The 19,213-nt window shown below is 42.2% G+C and overlaps 1 protein-coding gene across 4 annotated transcripts in view; it reads left to right on the forward strand.

Annotated features, from left to right (window-relative positions):
- Nucleotides 1-531: 531 nt before the first annotated feature.
- The window catches only part of glrbb (glycine receptor, beta b), a 52,719-nt gene continuing 34,037 nt past the window's right edge, over nt 532-19,213 (forward strand). Inside the window, exons 1-3 of one of the 4 annotated variants that reach the window (XM_037540569.1) lie at nt 776-918; nt 1,093-1,181; nt 10,987-11,132. In XM_037540569.1, coding sequence (XP_037396466.1) covers nt 1,137-1,181; nt 10,987-11,132 — 191 coding nt within the window. In that variant the 5' untranslated portion in view covers nt 776-918; nt 1,093-1,136. Of the gene's footprint in view, nt 919-1,092; nt 1,182-10,986; nt 11,133-19,213 lie in introns of all 4 variants that reach the window. The other 3 variants (XM_037540568.1, XM_037540567.1, XM_037540570.1) reach the window with 3 other exon arrangements.

Consider the following 19,213-nt stretch of genomic DNA (forward strand, 5'->3'; position numbering starts at 1 on the left):
ATTCTCTTTTTTGTATTAGGTGAAGTTTTATTTGTGAAATAGAAGCAGGCCGGTTTTTCCACAACAGGACCCCTGGAACACCAGGGCATATTTCACACACTGCCTATAGCTGTGTGTACCCAAACACACACACACACACACACACACACACACTCAGCAGATCACTGGCAGGCACCCAGTATGTGTTGGCAGGCACGCTTGTGTTATACTGTTCCAGTTTGCTCAGCAGCTCCTCACTCTTTAGAGCCTGGACATGAATAAAACTGACCAGCATTACTGTCACTATCATGGAGCCATTATTATTATTATTATTATTATTATTATGTGAGCAATAGCTTGTAGTTGTTGTCATATCACACACAGAGCTGGAGGATGACCTTTCTCATTAATTTACTCATGCATCATGCACTAATTATGCCTTAATATATTTCATTTATCATGCTAAACCATTACCCTGCCCCCTCACCCCTCCCCTCCCCCCTCCCCCAGTGCATATCCACCCAAAACTGAGCGTCCTGCCAGTGGCAGCCGCCTGCTGGCCTTCCATCTCTGATCCACATCATCCATGAGCTTCCGCCGCCGCCGCCGCCGCTGCTGCTCTACTGCGCATGTTGCATGACGGGCGCACGCACACACACGCTGATCCTCCATCTTAGGCAGGCTACGTGCACGCGCAGACATAGCGGCGAGAGTAACCTCCTCCCGACCCCCGAACCGACCCCCGCAGTCCGTTCCGAGCCCGACCGGACCGAACCGGACCGGACCGTGGCATGGGGCTGGCCAGCGCGGAATGAGCGAGGAGAACGGCTGGACGGTGAGCAGCATGCGCTCAGTCGTCAAACCGTAACGCCCGCGCGTGCACTGCTGCTCTGCATCGCTACTGCATCGGAAAACCAGCGAGACGCGCGCGCCATGATGGTAAGAGCGCACAGCCGGTGGTTTATACGGGCTGTATGCATGTTAATAGCATGATGCACGCCTAGCATACGTGCTGTCATGGTGTACATGCTAATGGCAGCTTGTTTCTGCCTTCATCTGCCCCCCCCCTTCCTCTTCCTCCTCCTCCTCCTCCTCATCATCATCATCATGGAGGATGCTGCTGGATGTTGCTTCTTCTCCATCTGCTCTGATTCCTTATGCTGAGCAAACTTCACCCAACTCGAAGCTCACAGCATCCACAGGTTGTGAATTATTTATTTATTTGTTTGTTTGTTTGTTTATTCATTCATTGGTAAACAGCTCTGTTTAGCAGGCTGCTGTGTGATGTGGCTGACAATGGACGGGAGGTGCTCTCACACTGTTCCCCATTCCAGCTTTTCTTCATGGGTTCTTTGGTAAATGGATTGGTTCTGTTTATAACCATGGGTTCTACATAGAGCCATTTCATGCTTAAAGGGTTCTTTGCATGGTGAAATGGTTTGTCAGATGAATGGAGAATGCGTTGAATATGGTTCTTTAGAACCTTTTTGAAAAGTGTTCTATATAGCACTAAAAGTATCATCCCTTGCATATAGTGTTTTTATAATTTGATATATTTTCCTCCTGGGTTCCAATGATGACGTTTATGAGGGTCTACATACATAAAAAATACAAATAAAACATTTTGTCTGTATCGTTTAGAACTAAACAGGCTTTTTTTGATGCTGTGCTTTTAAGAGGGATGTATGGAAATTACCCTGTTCTGATTGGCTATAATGTGTGTCATTTGAGAAGCAATATAAGTGAACATGTTCCGTTTTGTGACTCCCCAAAAACCAATTCATTCAAAGTAGCTTGTGTTATTGTATATGGGCCAGAGAGTGAACATATTAAAAAAAATGCATACGGCATCAAAGTCTTTTGTTTAGAAAAAGAAAATAGATAGAAAAAAAAATTCCTGTATAAATTTTTCTGATATGGGCCCTGTAATGCAAAATCACAATAATATTGTAAGCTTAGATAAAATGTTAGGTAATTATGGTGATACATTTTCAGCACATAAGTCTGGCACTTTTGACAGGCCCATAAAGCGGTTAAAGATTTTGGGTTAAAACACGTAAGATTAGAGGAGAATTCAAAGTTTCTGCATAATTAAATGGTTGAGGTGTAAATAAAGTTCATTTAGAGTGGTGTGAAATGCTCAGACTTGTTCATAGTGGTGGTGATAGGATAACCAGACGTCCACCTCTAAAAGCCCCCTTACAGAACATTATTGTATGAAATATTTATGAATACGCGGCCTGATGTCTGAGACATTGTTTTATTATAGATCTTGTAATATTCATGGCTAAGAGTTTATTCAAGGGACAACAGTCCGCAAAGAAAACATATTTTTCCATAATCTGTCCACTAAAATATTAGATATAAAAGCTCAGAAGACACGTGTAGGTTCACTGGTGGTTTTGGATAATAAATAAAATGGCTATATTTGTGTTGTAGTCATGGCGACTCCTGTAAAGACCACCACTGTAAAGAAATCGGAACTATTTCACACCAAACCACGTCACAACCGCTAAATTACACAGACATTTTGAAGAATTACCCTTTAAAGAATGATATTGGCTTTAGGTACATATGTTCATTGATAACAATGGAGTGAAATAGCACTGGGGCCATAATCTTTAATGGCGATTCTCAGCATTGGCCAGCTACCAGAGATGTAACAGGCCAGCGGCTATTTCTTTCCCCATGCATATGTAGTTCCAAGGTCGCTCGAGTGTTAATACTTTGTTTCCGTGTGCACATTCCTGGCTGTTGCGTGGCAGAAGGCCTAGATTCATCTGCTTGTGTATTATTAGAGACATGTTTTCCACTCTAGTTACCTGCATTCCTGCCGTCCATTTGCAGAGTCGTATGTTCCACAGTTAGCTGGAATTATAAACGGTTGCTGGGTCCAGTTATGGAAGCTAAACATTAAAACGCAAATCAGCTGTGTTTTAGCTGCCAAACTTTGGGCTAATTAATGGCGAGCAGCCAAAAAAAAGAAAAAATGGAAAAAAAAAGAGCGTAGGTGTATGTGAGGGTGTTAGGGACATCCTTTGGCTGACGTTGCTGATTCAGGGAAATGGGAATTCACAGAGAAAGATGTAAGAGCAGCTGGAGAGAGAATGTGGGACAGCGGAGAAATTGGCCCATTTCTGCTAAGGCGATGATCAATGTGCTGGCGGAGGCTCAGGACTCCAGAGGTGGAGGCCGGGAGAGTCTAGACGAGGGAGAGCTTCTGGCACACCTCCTCAGAGGGGAATTCCTCACGCTAATCTGCCTGGCTGCTCCGTCTCTGCTAGCACAAGACGCTATCCCTCAGGGCTCTGTTGGACAGCGATGCTGGGACAACTAAATCTGCTGGCCTTCGTGAAGCAGAGGCTTTGTTTTTCTTGCCTGAGTGGATGTGACATGTATGCGCAGAGGGCTTACAGTGACCTTCCCGAACAGGAACGTACTTGTACAACTGTACATCTTAAGTTATACTGGAGCCTAACCTTTGCTGTCAAATGTTTGGGGACACCTAGATTCTCATGTCTTAATGCCTTTAGGACAAACGAGCCCCTTTTTTGTTGTTGTTTTACAAGTATTAAAAAGCTTGGGCGATTATGTAAACTTGATGAACAATAATCGTCGGCACAAATGTAACGTATTATAGTTAAAAGTCAAATATTATTATATCACGTTACAGTCACTGACTTAACAAGCTTTTTGTTACTCGTACATCTATGAGATTTCATTTTTGGCTGTTTGTCCTGACCTTTAATGCCCCAAATGCCGCAATCAGCTCAAGATTTTTCGAATTGTCTGTAACAGCTCTTTATATAATGAACTCCTTACTGATTTATTTCCAAATGAAATTTCTTTTTAATGTAATTATCATTTTACAAAAATTGGTTATTATTTTTCCTCATGTCTTCATTCATTTTAGTAAACCAGATATACTTGAAAAGAGCTGCATGGAGTGATGTCACATGGGTAGTGTAGGCTGAGGCCAGAAACACTCTCAATGCAAGCATGCAAATACAGATGTGCCAGGCTACGCAAACAAAGTTGTTAAAATATCTTACGATGAAATTTGCTATGCTGTGTTGACGTGTTTGTGTTTTTTCCACGCAAACGTGAACGCTGCGTAACACTCCTTATTTGTCTTCGGTCTCCCCCTTGATTATTGAGTGTTTTACCCACCACAGTAACGTAAGAATGCACAGCAGGTTTGTGCATTTGTACAAAAACACATTGCCCTTTGTGTTCAGTATGTTGAGTATGTTTCTGCAGATCTTGTTGATAAACGCTAGCTGTTGTGAGAAAGGGGGCAACAGCAACCTAAATAAATGTGATTGTTTCCCTGCCTGGATACTTACCATAACCTCTTGCCCATATGAAAGTCCCTCTGCTGTCTGTCCCTCCGCCACTTGGCCCTCAACATGCTTGTTTGTTGATTTTCGTTGATTTGCTGATTCCGTTACTGCTACTGGAGCATCCGTCTCCAGTGACTTTGCTTTCTTCCTTTCATTCGACTTTTCCCACCCACCTTTCTCTTGTATTTTCTATATACCATGACCTCTGAAACAAAGACAACTAACAAAGCACTTTCCTAATCATTTGGCTTCAGTGGGGTTTTTATGCTTGGCAAATGGGTGCTTGCATTAGCGCCCTCATACTATCTGACTCTTAAGTTCGATGAACCGGGGAGCCAGGCTGATGGGCATTGGATGGTTTTCCAGAACGTCCACATGGCCAATCCACACCGACTAAAAGTATTTATTATTATTGTTGTATTATTTTATTATTACATTATTATTGTATTTCGTACATATTTGTGTTGGTTTTAGAGAGTAACATAAGTAAGATAAGCACTTCACACCAAACCACTGTGAATGACTTAGTCTACATCTTAACAGTTTGATTATGCAGAAATTTTGAAAAAGAGGTGGATTTTCCCTTTAGTCAAAAAGTGTCAGAGAAAAAAATGCAAATCTCAAAAGAAGGCAAAGGTGTCTCAGGTGGTGTATGTGTAGCATGCTGTGAACACATATTTGCCCTTCCCTGAGTGCTTCTGTTTTTGCTAATTGTCACATTTGAATGTTTCAGATCATCCAACTAATTTGAATATAAGATAAAGACAATAGAAGTGAACACAAATGCAGATTTTAAATGATCACTCCATTTATTGCAGATAAAAAAAATAAAAAAACTATTTTCACCCATGTGAAAAAATAACAGCCCCCAAAACATAATAACTGGTTGTGCCACGCTTGGCAGAAACAGCTGCAATCAGATGTTTGCAGTAACCTGCAATGAGTCTTTTACTTTACTGTGGAAGAATTCTGGCTCAGTCCACTAGACAGAATTGTTCATTTAATTTAAGGACCTCAATGGGATTCAAGTCAGGACTTTGACCTCGACCACTCCAAAACCTTAATAGTGTTTCTTTGGAGCCATTCAGAGGTGGATTTGCTTGTGTGCTTGGGATCATTGTCTTGCTGCATAACCCAACTGTGCTTGAGCTTTAGGTCATAAACTGATGGGTGGACATTCTCCTTCTGATAGAGGGCAGAATTCAAGGTTCCATCAATTATGAGCTGTCCAGGTCCTGCAGAAGCAAAGCAGCCCCAGACCATCACACTACCACCACCAGGCTTCACTGCTGATAGAATGTTCTTATGGTGGGATGCTGTGTTAGCTTTACGCTTGATGTAACAGAACTCATGTTTTGCAGAAATTTCCATCTTTGGCTCATCATTCCACAGAATATTATCACAAAAGTCTTGGGGGTCATCTAGATGTGTTCTGGCAAATGCAAGATGAGCCTTTTGGTGAAATGTTGGTACTTGGGATTTTTGAAATTTTACCACTGTTGGGAATATTCCCCACGGTTCCAAGTATCCTTTGTTTGTGAATAATGACTCTTACTCTGGTTCACTGGAGTCCTAGAGCTTCAACAATGGCTTGGAGCCCTTTGCAGACTAGTAGATTCCAATGCCTTTGTTTTGAATCTGTATTTGAATATCTTTAGAATGTGGCATCATGTGCTGCTTCACATTGTCAGACAGGTTCTGGTGAAGTGATGTTTAGATTCAAAAGGTCTGGCAGTAAGCATGGCTGGTGAAATAAAATCCAGTAGTCAATTGAATTTGGTGGACTGGTTGATATAGTAGCTAAGGGGGCAATTACCTTTGCACATAGAACCTGGTTGAGCTGAACAGCATTTTTTATTCATTAAATGAAATGATCATTTAAAAACAGCATTTTTTGTTTAGATGGGTTATCTCTGTCTGATATTGAAAGAAGTTTGATGGTCTGAAACATTCAAATGTGACAAATATGAAAAAATAGAAGACACAAATACCTTTATACAGCACTGTACTGTACATGCAAGATGTCATGTTTTCTGTTTTATTGCTTAAATTGTAAGTATAACATTGCAGGATTGATGGAAACTAAGCATTTTTTTCTTGTGGCCTCAGTAAAACTGCAACACTAGTGTCTGCATCATGGGTGATGTGTGTCCAACAAGCTCTAGAATGGTGCATGTTGGCTGATCTTTATTACGTGTAAAATGCTTAAAGGAAGTTTTATCATCGCAGTGATTCATCCCTTCACTCAGCTGTGTCCTATTGCATTACATGCACTGTCTATAGCATTTCGGCTGTATCTCTGAGGAGGATTTAAGGGAAACCCTCTGCAATACAGTTAGGCACAGTGAGACCACCCACAGTGTTTGGGCAGCCATTTGTAAGACACAACAGAGCCAGTCAGACTTCCAGCGGAAAGCTCCTGAATGTCCTCAGAAAGGAGAGAGGCTGGGAATGTTGTAGAAAACAATAATAAAGTCACTATTTTTTTTCTTCTTCTTCTTCTTCTTCTTTTTATTATTATTATTATTATTATTATTATTATTTTGATGAAATTCTAATTATAAAATATATTTGATTACCTAGTTCTCTGTTGGCAAACTCTCAGCTATGGCACAGACCTGAATTCCACCCATTATTCAAAGTTTCTGTATATTTCAGTGTTTGAGATGTAAACAAAGTGATTCAGAGTGGTTTGTTGTGAAATGGTTCTGATTTCTTTACAGTGGTGGTGATAAGCGCCAGGTGTCGCCATGACTACAACACAAATGTAGCCATTTTATTTACTATCCAAAACCACCAGTGAACCTACACGTGTCTTCTGAGTGTTTATATCAAACGTTCTAGTGTAAAGTATTGGTAAAATCTTAAACATTATGAAAAAATAAGCTTTCTTTGGGGACTATCTTGGCCATGAACATTAAAAATTATTTTACATTTTAAAGTCTTCTCAAAAGACTTTAGATAAGAGACATCTGGCAGTGTATTCATAACCATTTCATTTAATACCTTTCTGGGGTGGAGCTTATAGAGGTGGACATCTGATTGCTATCACCACTACTGTGAACAATTCTGAATTGGTAAGTTTGTCTAGAACATCAATCTACTCTGAATTACTGTATATATTTATATCTTAACCATTTAATTATGCAAACATTTACAAAAAAATTTTTATTGTACCAAAAACAGCAATTCATTTCTGCACCATTTTCCACTTTTTATCATGAATACCAGATGGGCATTTTAAAGCTATAATTCTATGAAAAATCTCATTTATACATTTTCCGTTCTTACCCCAGTATATGCTTCTTGTATACATATACCCCACCAATTAGCAACTAACTGCCTGCCAAAAATCATAACGCACACCTTAAACTGGAGTTATTCAGTACGGACAGCAGTTCAGATTTCAGCATTGCTTCAGCTGCTGTTGTTTTTAGCTCTGTGACAAACGTGTGTATCTTTTGTATAAGTAACAGTAAATAGTCTATGGCCTCATCCCATTTCTTATTTTTATCCCTACTCCTTGTTTTCGAGTGTCACGTTGGCCCTTGGAACTGAGCTAGATCTTCCCTACAAAACGGGACCCTCATATATAAAAAGATCATTACTACATTAACAGCTACTAGAGGTGCTCTGTAGGTGACCCTGCCAGTCTGCAGTGATGGCAGAGGAGGGTAAAGTTCAGCAACCTCACTGCAGGGCTTTAGTTACATTTAGGGCATCATATGCCTTCAAAGAGGGGGTGCAATTATTTATTATCGCCCACCCCCAATTGTTGGTGATATGAAGCTGAAGTCTGCTAATTGCCAGCTGGTGCAGCCATTCTGACACCTAAGGTGCCGGAATGTAACTGCTGCATTATTTAAGGTGAAATGGGACATTTATCTATCTAGCTGCTGAGACATCAGCATTATATTAGACATTTTTTTACACTTGTTATAAAGAAAAGGACCACACTGCATTAAAATGACATTAAACCAAGATAATAAAATGGTTATCCTAATTTTTAACAAGACAACATACTCATATTTGTGGGTTTCTTTGGTCACTTGCGAAGCCATCTTGCCATTTTTTCTTTTTTACCTCATAACACTCTCTTTGTAGTGTGTCTCCAAAAACCTCAGTTTAGAGGTTAACCCTAACCCTAACCCTAACCCTAGTCCTAACACTTCAGCCTACTCTTCTATCTCAACAAAAATCGGGACACCCTACCCCTAGGCATGGATGCGCAAAAAGAAGGGGTAAGGGCTAAGTGGTAAGGGCAAGGGGTGAATGGGACTGGGCCTATACGTGTATGTAAAAATGTATGAAAGCTGAGGTTTTTATTTTCACAAATTTTAGAAAGTGGATTTTTTTGTTGTTTAATCTAATATTCTTCTAATATTTAATCTAATATTCTTAATAACAATGATTATTAATGCTGCGGTTGTGTTTATTCTGATACAGTTGTGTACAAAGGTGTTTACCCTGGTTAAATGTTTTGTTGATTTTCTAGGAGTAAATAAGTTAACACATGCTCTACAGCCCATGTGCCAAACACAAGGCCAGCAGGCCAAGTCAGGCCCATGGCACAATCCTATTCAGCCAGCAAAATTATTTTAATTTTCTTTTAATATTAGCCCAGTCCATTATGACCTGTACTACAGAGCCCAGCTTGCACTGCAACATAATGTGTGCTCCCAACCGTATAACAGAATACAATGATTTGCAAATCCGTTTCGACCTATATTCAATTGAATACACTACAAAGACAAGATATTTAATGTTCAAACGGATAAACTTTATTGTTTTTTGCAAATATTCACTCATTTTGAATTTGATGCCTGCAACACATTCCAAAGAAGTTGGGAGAGGGGCAAAAGAAGACTGGGAAAGTTGAGGAACGCTCCAAAAAACACCTGTTTGGAACATTCCACAGGTGAACAGGTTAATTGGAAACAGGTGAGTGTCATGATTGGGTATAAAGGGAGCATCCCTGAAAGGCTCAGTCATTCACAAGCAAGGATGTGAACAACTGCGTGAGCAAATAGTCCAACAGTTTTAAGTATGTTTCTCAACATGCAGTTGCAAGGAATTTAGGGATTTCATCATCTACAGTCCATAATATCATCAAAAGATTCAGAGAATCTGGAGAAATCTCTGCAAGTAAGCAGCAAGGCAGAAAACCAACATTGAATGCCCGTGACCTTCGATCCCTCAGGCAGCACTGCATTAAAAACCGACATCATTCTGTAACGGATATTACCACATGGGCTCAGGAACACTTCAGAAAACCATCGTCACTGAACACAGTTTGTCGCTCCATCTACAAGTGCAAGTTAAAACTCTGCCATGCAAAGCGAAAGCCACATATCAACAACACCCAGAAACGCTGCCGGCGCAAACTTCAAAAGCCAGCATCTCTGATGGTATGGGGGTGTGTCAGTGCCCAAGGCATGGGTAACTTGCACATCTGTGAAGGCACCATTAATGCTGAAAGGTACATACAGGTTTTGGAGCAACTCATGCTGCCATCCAAGCAACGTCTTTTTCAGGGATGTCCCTGCTTATTTCAGCAAGACAATGCCAAGCCACATTCTGCACATGTTACAAAAGCGTGGCTTCGTAGTAAAGGAGTGCAAGTACTAGCCTGCAGTCCAGACCTGTCTCCCATTGAAAATGTGTGGTGCGTTATGAAGCACAAAATACGACAACGGAGACCCTGGACTGTTGAACAACTGAAGTTGTACTTCAAGCAAGAATGGGAAAGAATTCCACCTACAAAGCTTCAACAATTAGTGTCTTCAGTTCCCAAACGCTTACTGAGTGTTGTTAAAAGGAAAGGTGATGTAACACAGTGGTAAACATGCCCCTGTCCCAACTTCTTTGGAACGTGTTGCAGGCATCAAATTCAAAATGAGTGAATATTTGCAAAAAACAATAAAGTTTATCCATTTGAACATTAAATATCTTGTCTTTGTAGTGTATTCAATTGAATATAGGTTGAAAAGGATTTGCAAATCATCATATTCTGTTTTTATTTATGTTCTACACACACTTTATATATATATAAAGTGTGTGTGTGTGTGTGTAGTTTTATGTTATATGTTAAATCCAGCAAATAAGCAGTAATTGTGTATTAAAAAGTGCAGAAGTGTGTTCTCTGTATATTTATATCAATGCTTTGTTGAAACAGATCAATAATAATTGTTTCCATAGTGATGTGAGTTGCGTTCTGTATGCAGTTCAGAAACAGTGCATTCAAGAATAAAGGCAGATGGAGCTTCTTTTATACAGTGATAAGAAACACAGTGATAAGAAACACTGACCAACATGGAAATTAAGGCTCATCAGCTACTCTGGGGACATATTTTAATCAGTTATAGAAGCAACAACCAAAGAATCCGAATGGATTAACCATTATATGTTAAGAAAGATTGATTGCTTGCAGCTGTAGATTGGTCTCAGAATAGCCTAAAATGCTCCCAAAGGTCCTACAGGTCTATATGTCCTTTTGTAGTCCTTTGATGGGGACAGCTGGTAAAATTGTACCATTTCTCAATTGACTTTATATATAAGACACTAATATTTGTTCAGTATCTGCAATATTTTGAATGGAAGTGAGTTTTTCAGGTTAACAATCATGCGATTCTTCACTAATCTCATTTTTTCTTCTTCCCTTCAGGCTGTCAGAGTGAGCTGCCAGAAGATGAAGTTTCTGAAACTGTTGCTGCTGCTCTGTGTTCTCTGTCTGTGGATGGGGGGAGGATCTGCCAAAGAGAAGTCAGCCAAGAAGGGCAAGAAGAAAGGCAAGCAGGTCTACTGCCCCTCGTAAGTTTCTCATGCTATTCTATAACTGTTTAATTATCTGATACTGACCCGGCTTTAAATAAACTACCCCGCAGTAGTGGGTGGTCAGCTTTTATTGCTGCAAACCATAATATGATTTTAAATGAAAGTAGTCTGTATCAGATAGCAGTAAGAGGGCACAGGCTTCTAGCCTGGCTTCAGATGCTCACTAGAAATGCACAGATGTGGAAATTCTGGGCTGAATTTTTCATGTACATGTCGGTTGAAGCCTGTGCTGATCCATTTTTGCTACTGTGAAAAAGTCAAGGAAGCCGAATGTGTTTCAGTGTAATTATTTGGACAGTCCATGTTTTGTAAAAATACTATATAACCTTAGAATAACAACAAAAAAACATAAATAATGTAGGGCTCAGTGATAGCAGCCATGAAATTGGTATGTATAATGAATTGTTTTTTTTTCTTTGCATTTGTAAGACTTCAGCATTCATGCAGTCTTTGGATTTTATTTGCATTTTGCATTCTGTCTTTTAAGTGAATATTGCACTGGTAGGCAGCTACACATCAGAGAAAAAGTATTTTTTCTGATTACTGTGGAACAATTTTTTTTATCAGTTAAATGGTAAACAGTCATTCAGAGTGGCTTTGTGCGAAAGCTCTGTTCTAGAGATACGTACTAAGTCAGAAATGTTCACAGTGGTGGTGATAGGAACCAGATATCCACCTCTAAAAGCTCCATCACAGAAAATTATTACATGAAATGGGCTGTGTTTACATGCAAAGATTTTTGCCAATCCGAATTGAACATATTCTGATTGTAGATTAAGACTGAGGTGTTTATATGCTCACTCTACTTAGCACTCTAATTAAAATCTCCATTTACATGCACAGTACAAGTAATCCAGTCCAAAATGACATGCATGTGTAGAGTACCACTTAGTGTAGATGTTACCTTGACAGCGAGCATGACGTGAGTCCAGTCACAGTGAGACGAGCAGCAGTGAGCAGCGATTGTGTTTTTAATTACTTTAAAATGAAGTCAGACTCAGGAAAACTACTCATAAGCTGGACACCCATCCCATCACCATATTATAAAGCTCAAAGCATAAACTTCATCTCCTCTGTAGACCCGTTTCTGCTCCCACCATATTAAACATTCTAAACTTGCGCTAGAACATGACGCACATGCGCAGAACGTTCTTACACGTTCTGGTTGGGAATGTAATCAGATACAGGCATTTACACCACTATTATTCTTGTTTTTAACAGACTATTTACAGGATTACCCTCCCCGTTCAACAGGATAGACATTGTATTCCAAATGGCCTTAATCGGACTAGTCTGTTCCAATTTGTTCTAATTTTGTTTGAGCTATTAGTCGGATTATTAACAAATGACCAGGCTGCGTATAAACATGGCTATTGTGGGGAGTACAGGTGCAGAGCAAATGAAATGCAGTTAGCGTCTAACCAGAAGTGCAAAATACAGTATTATTTACATATAAAGTGCAGGAAAGTATCCAGGGTAAGCAATGCTGTGGTTACAATAAATACAATTAAAGTGAGTGGAGCAGTAAAAAAATATAGATGTCATGAGTGTAAATATAATATACATGTATACAGAGTGAGAGGAAAGAGTACCATTAGTTGCTGTCTGAAGAAAAACATGTATTTCCAATTTCATCGATTTTTATCTTTCTACATCATTTGAACGTGGCAGTTCTTCTTTACATTGTCTAAAACATTTTATGATGAATGAGCCAATAGAAAAGCTCCAAAATCGTTTTACATTAGCTTACATTAAAAGTAAAGTTTTGGGGAGATACTTGTTTTTCTTTGGACAGTGATGAAATGCAGGTTGTATGTACTGCAAGAGCAGCACATGTAGAATGATAAGCATGCAGATTAAAAACATGCACAGTAACTGTCTGTGCAGATATGAATAGTGCAGTAATAGACTCTACAAATATGAAAAGTATTTTCATACCCAAAGTATGAAAAGTGGCAGTGTGGAGTTCAGCAGGGTCATAGCCTCAGGGAGAAGGCTCTAGCTGAGCCTACTGGTGCAGCAGTGGAGGCTCCTGTAATGCCTCTCAGACAGGAGGAGGGTAAAAAGTTCATGGTAAGGATGGAAAACGTTCTTGATGGTGTTCCTCACCTTGCCCAGGTAGCACTTATGGCAAATATTCTCAATGAAGGATAATCAGATGCGGAGCATTTGCTGTACCGCACTATGATGCAATTTGTGAGTGGAACAGTGGTAAAAGTCCATGAGTATGCCGGGACATAGGTTGTTTTGCCGCCCATTAGGAAGTAAAAACACTGCGCCTTTTGACCATGATGTTTAGCGACCAGGTGAGATCATCTGAGATGTGGACAACAATGAACTTGAAGCCAGATGGGTGCTCTACCTCAGATGGGGGAGTGTGCCTGGCTCCTACCCTTCCTGTAGTCCACTATGATCTCTTTGGTTTCTGGGTGTTGAGCGCCAGGTTGTTGTCCCCACACCATGCTTCCAGGAATACGTTCATGGGTGAACAGGGAGTATAGAAGAGCGCTGTTGATCTGTTGTGTTGTTAGGCAAATTGGTGTGGGTCTTTAATCTTTAGAAGCACTTGGAGATGATAGAGTTGAGGGTGTCAAAGTGGAAGTCATTCAGGCCTCAAGCAGTCGAATGCCCTAGCATTGCACAGTGGTGGTGGTCTTGAAGCTCTGGGCCAGAGCATAGGTCAAGGGTAAGCAATTCAAATGTTAAGAAGAGCTATTTTGCCCTTTCAAAAATAATTAAACCACATCATTTTATGTCTATTTTTACATTCTTGGCTGTGAGTATATCTCAGTATCTGTTAATGTACTACCATAGGCTAAAAAATAAAACAAAAGTGCAAACTTCCTTTGCTCTGCATTAAGCTTTAGCTCAGCTATAGCAGCTTTTCTCACATCTCCAGCAGGAACATTTTCCACAAAAGTGGAATAGTTTCTTGTAAAATGTCTCTCAAAGTTTGACTTTTAACAAAGCTGAAGGCAGCTTCTCATTAACTAAATTCTTGCTTAAATTTTCCTGCTCCACCTTAAATGGCACCAGAATGTAATGAAGCTGGCGTGACTTTCAGCCTTGTGACTTTCTATTGTTTTACAGTTTCTCATTGCAGATTAAACATAACAGTAAACCAACTGGAGTGATTATAAATGCACGGTCCACTCGTCTCGATGTTCATCTTAAATCTTTCTCTTTGCTGTTTCACTAGCTAGGCAAGATTGTTGCCTGCATTGCTATGGTGACCAGCAGTCTGCATACCAACCTTCAGGGTTAAAGGGTCAATTAACATTTTATATATTAACTCCACCATTAAAGACCTTTTATTTACTACTACAGTACTGTGCGAAAGTTTTAGGCATCTAAGCAATTTTTGAAACAATTTACCTCACCAGTGAGTTTATCACAATATACATTAGAATAAAATCATGTTCATAATTCAAATAAACATAAAAACAATGAAAAGTAACAAGAATTTCTTGGGTCCATATTTTTCCTTGACACCTTCACAGCAACCACAGACTTGTTAATATCATCAATTACATCATGAGCACACAGTTTAATGAAGCACTGATAGGTCAAACCATTATATATACATACATACATACATACATACATACATATATATATATATATATATATATATATATATATATATAATCATTAATATTCTATACATTTTGTTTACTCAAATATTAACTTTTCTCAAAAAACCCACCATGAAAAATGGGCACAGAACATTGTGTACCCTGCCCGAGATAGGGTCACCAGGACCTACCCCTGGAGCCAGGCTTGGGGGTAGTGTCCCCCGGCCAGCACCTGGTGGCTGGGCAGCCCACGTAACCCGGCTGGGCTCAGCCCGAAGAGGCAGCGTGGGGGGACCATGTGGGCCCACCACCCGCAAGGTCCAGCATGGGGGAGTGGTGCAGTGCTGCACAGGCAGTGGGAGATTGCAGGGGGGCCCTTGGCAGCCTAGGCCCTTGCGGCAGAAACTGGCTCTTGGCACATGGAATGTAACCTCACAGGGGGAAGGAGCCGGAGCTTGTGCGGGAGTTTGAGAGGTACCAACAAGATATAGTTTGGCTCACCCCCACCCACAGTGTCTGCTCTGGAACCAAAGGAGAGGCGTGATTGGGAAGAATGGCCTACCCGATCTAAACCCAAATGGTGAATTGTTATTGGACTTCTGTGCCAGGCATGGATTGTCCATAACAAACACCAAGTTTTTAGGGCGGCACGGTGGTGTGGTGGGTAGCGCCGTCGCCTCACAGCAAGGAGGGCCTGGGTTCAATTCCCCGGCCGGGCGACCAGGGTCCTCTCTGTGTGGAGTTTGCATGTTCTCCCCGTGTCTGCGTGGGTTTCCTCCGGGTTCTCCGGTTTCCTCCCACCAGTTCCTCCAATTGGACATGCTAAATTGCCCCTGTGTGTGAGGGACTGTCTGTGTCTGTCTGTCTGCCCTGCGATGGACTGGCGACCTGTCCAGGGTGTATCCTGCCTTCCGCCCGAAGACTGCTGGGATAGGCTCCAGCACCCCCCCGCGACCCTGACGGAGAAGCGGCTTAGAGGATGGATGGATGGATGTTCATAAGTGTACATGGTACCAGAGCTCCTTAGGTCAGAGTTCAATGATCGACTTTGTTGTCGTTTCATCTGACTTGGGACCGTATGTTCTGGACTCTCGGGTAAAGAGAGATACTGAGCTGTCAGCTGATCACCATCTGGTGGTGAGTGGGATGAGATGGCAAGGAAAACTGATAGTCAGACCCGGTAGGCCCAAGTAAATAGTGAGGTTGTGCTGGGAATGACTGTCAGAGGCCCCCGTCCCGAATGATTTCAACTCCTGCCTCCGGGAGAGCTTTTTTCATGTCCCGGGGGAGGTAGGGGACATGGAGTCTGAATGGACCCTGATCAAAATCTCCATTGTGAAAGCTGCTAGGCATGGCTGTGGCCAAAAGCTTATGGGTGCCTGTCGGGGCAGTAACCCAAGAACCCCCTGGTGGACACCACTGGTGAGGGAGGCCGTCAAGCTGAAGAAAAAGGCCTTTAGGGACTGGATGGCCCGAAGGACTCCCGACTCAGCAGAGTGGTACCAACAGGCGAAAAAGGTGACAGCCGCAATGGTGGCAGAAGCAAAGTCCAGGGCATGGAAGGTGTTTGGCGAAATCATGGAAAAAGACTTTCGGTCGGCTTCAAGGAGGTGACTCAGGAGTGGTCGGGGTGGCTGCGCCCAAGCTGACTTCAAATGAGGATATTGTCGGTCGGTGGAGGGAGCACTTTGAAGAACTCCTTAATCCGGGAGACATGCCTCCCCCACAGGAGTCGGGGCTAGAGGCCTCTAGCATGTCAAGCTCCATTACTCTGGTGGAGGTCACTGAGGTAGTTGGCAAGCTCTTCAGTGGCAAGGCACCGGGGTTGGATGAGATTCATCTGGAGATGCTTAAGGCTGTGGATATTGTGGGGCTGTCATGGCTGACGCGCCTCTGCAGTATTGCATGAACGTCAGGAACAGTACCCTTGGACTGGCAGACCGGGGTGGTGGTCCCCATTTTTAAAAAAGGGGACCGGAGGGTGTGTGCCAACTATCGGGGGATCACACTGCTCAGCCTCCCTGGGAAAGTCTATGCCAAGGTGCTGGAAAGGAGACTCCGACCGATAGTTGAACCTCAGATTGAGGAGGAACAATGTGGATTCCGTCCCGGTTGTGAAACAATGGACCAGCTTTTCACCCTCTTGCGGATTGTTGAGGGGCCATGGGAGTTTGCCAACCCAGTCTACGTGTGTTTTGTGGATTTGGAGAAGGCTTACGACCAGGTTCCCCGAGATATCTTGTGGGAGGTCCTCCGTGAGTATGGGGTACTGGGGCTACTACTCCAGGCTATTCAATCTCTGTACTCTCAGAGTGAGAGCTGTGCTCATATACTCAGCATTAAGTCAGACCCTTTCAGTATTAGCATTGGGCTCCGGCAGGGTTGTGCCCCATCTCCACTCCTGTTCATAATATTCATGGACAGGGTGTCAAGGTGTGGCCCAGGTCAGGAGGGCATTATGTGTGGAGGCTCTGCTGTTTGCAGATGATGTTGTTCTTTTGGCTGAATCACATATTTGCCTCCAGCACTCACTGGAGCGGTTTGCAGCTGAGTGTGAAGTGGTTGGTATGTGGTTCAGCACTTCCAAATCTGAGTCCATGGTCTTAGCCCGGAAAAGGATGGCATGCCCACTCCAGGTAAGGGGAAAGGACTTGCCCCAGGTGGAGGAGTTTAAGTATCTCGGGGTCTTGTTCACGAGTGATGGGAAAAGGGATCGTGAGATCGGCCGCAGGCTGGGACAGGCGGCAGCAGTAATGCAGTCACTGTACCGGACTGTAGTGGTGAAGGGGGAGCTGAGCCATAAGGCAAAGCTCTCTGTTTACCAGTCGGTCTACATCCCGACCCTCACCTATGGTCATGAGCTGTGGGTAATGACTAAAAGAATGAGATCGCAAATACAAGTGGCGGAAATGAGCTTTCTTCGCAGGGTGGCGGGCTACACACTATTTGATAGAGTGAGGAGCTCGGCCAACCAGGAGGAGCACGGAGTAGAGCCGCTACTCCTCCGCATTGAGAGGAGCCAGCTGAGGTGGTTCGGGCATCTGATTCGGATGCCCCCTGCACGCCTCCCGGTGGGGGTGTACCAGGCACGGCCTACCAGGATAAGGACCCGGGGTCGTCCTAGGACCCGCTGGAGGGATTACATCTCCAAGTTGGCCTGGGTCCCTGGGAATGAGCTGGAGGAAGTTGCAGGGACAGGGTCATCTGGGATTCTCTGCTCTCCCAACTGCTACTGCGACCCTATCTGGATTAAGCAGTCAACGATGATGATGATAACTTTTCTCAGCAAATAAACACATACTTCATAAATAAATAGATTTTGAAAATGTGTCTTGCGTGCCTAAGACTTTCACACAGTACTGTATGTTGAACGATCAGCAGAGCTTTATTTTACTGCATAGGAGGATTAGTTGATATTTTCCTAAAATCTAGTTCTGCTGTGGAGCCACAACAGGGCAGTAAAAGAGCCTCATGTTTCCAACCCCTGGCATAAGACATTGTAAGTATGACATGCAATCAGAAACCAGACGCTCGCATATAAGAAGCAAAACAGAAGCTTTACTGGGATAATCGCATAGAGTAGTCAGGAGACAAGCAGGGGTCAAGTCCAGGGTAAGCAGCAGAACAATACAGGCAATCATAACAGGTGAGGGCAAGGCAAGACAGAGTCCATGAAACAAGTGAAAAGTCATAAGCCAAATAATCCAGTGATCCAAACAACAGTACAAACGGGAAGTCAAAAAATCAGGGTCAAACAGATCAGAACAAACAGAGTATCAGAACCAGAAAATAACGCTAAGTAAGGCAGGTAAAACTGGCAATACTTCACAAATAACTAGTGCTAAAGCCCGGGCTAAAATACTAACTAGTTTATTCAGGTGATCGTTAACACAGCTGTGAGTAGTTAGTATTCCGGTGGTTGTGATCTCGGATAGGAGGGTGATGGGAGATCCGAAGTCATGTGACTGTGCTGAGTATTCTGAGTGGAGTGGAGTTTGAGTCCGGGAACAAGAGTGAAGGGAAGAGCTGCTCCTCACGTGACCGGGTAATACAGTTCTCATCATAATGTGAACTGGTAACAGGCGTGACAGTAAGGCAAACATAAAATTAATAATTAACATTCCATATATACACTCAGAAGACTTGTGTAGGTTCACTGGTGGTTTAGGATAGTAAATAAAATTGTAGATTCCTGGTTCCTATCACCACCACTGTAAAGAAATCTCAGTCAGTAAGTTTCTCTCCTTAACTCACTTTAAGGAATTTTGTTCATGCAATTTAACTATTGAATTGTGCAGAATTTCTGAAAAATCAGAATTGCTCTTTAAGAGACTGTAAAGGAAAGCAGGAAAGTTACAGCAGAAGTACATTAGTATGCATACTTGTACAAAAGCAAGTGTAGACCCTACTGAAATTACAGAAAAATTTCCCTTAGACAATGAACTCCAGCATCATCCAGCTGGACTCTGAGATCAAAAAGAG

This window comes from Pygocentrus nattereri, chromosome 8, assembly GCF_015220715.1.
Source record: "Pygocentrus nattereri isolate fPygNat1 chromosome 8, fPygNat1.pri, whole genome shotgun sequence".
NCBI lineage: Eukaryota > Metazoa > Chordata > Actinopteri > Characiformes > Serrasalmidae > Pygocentrus > Pygocentrus nattereri.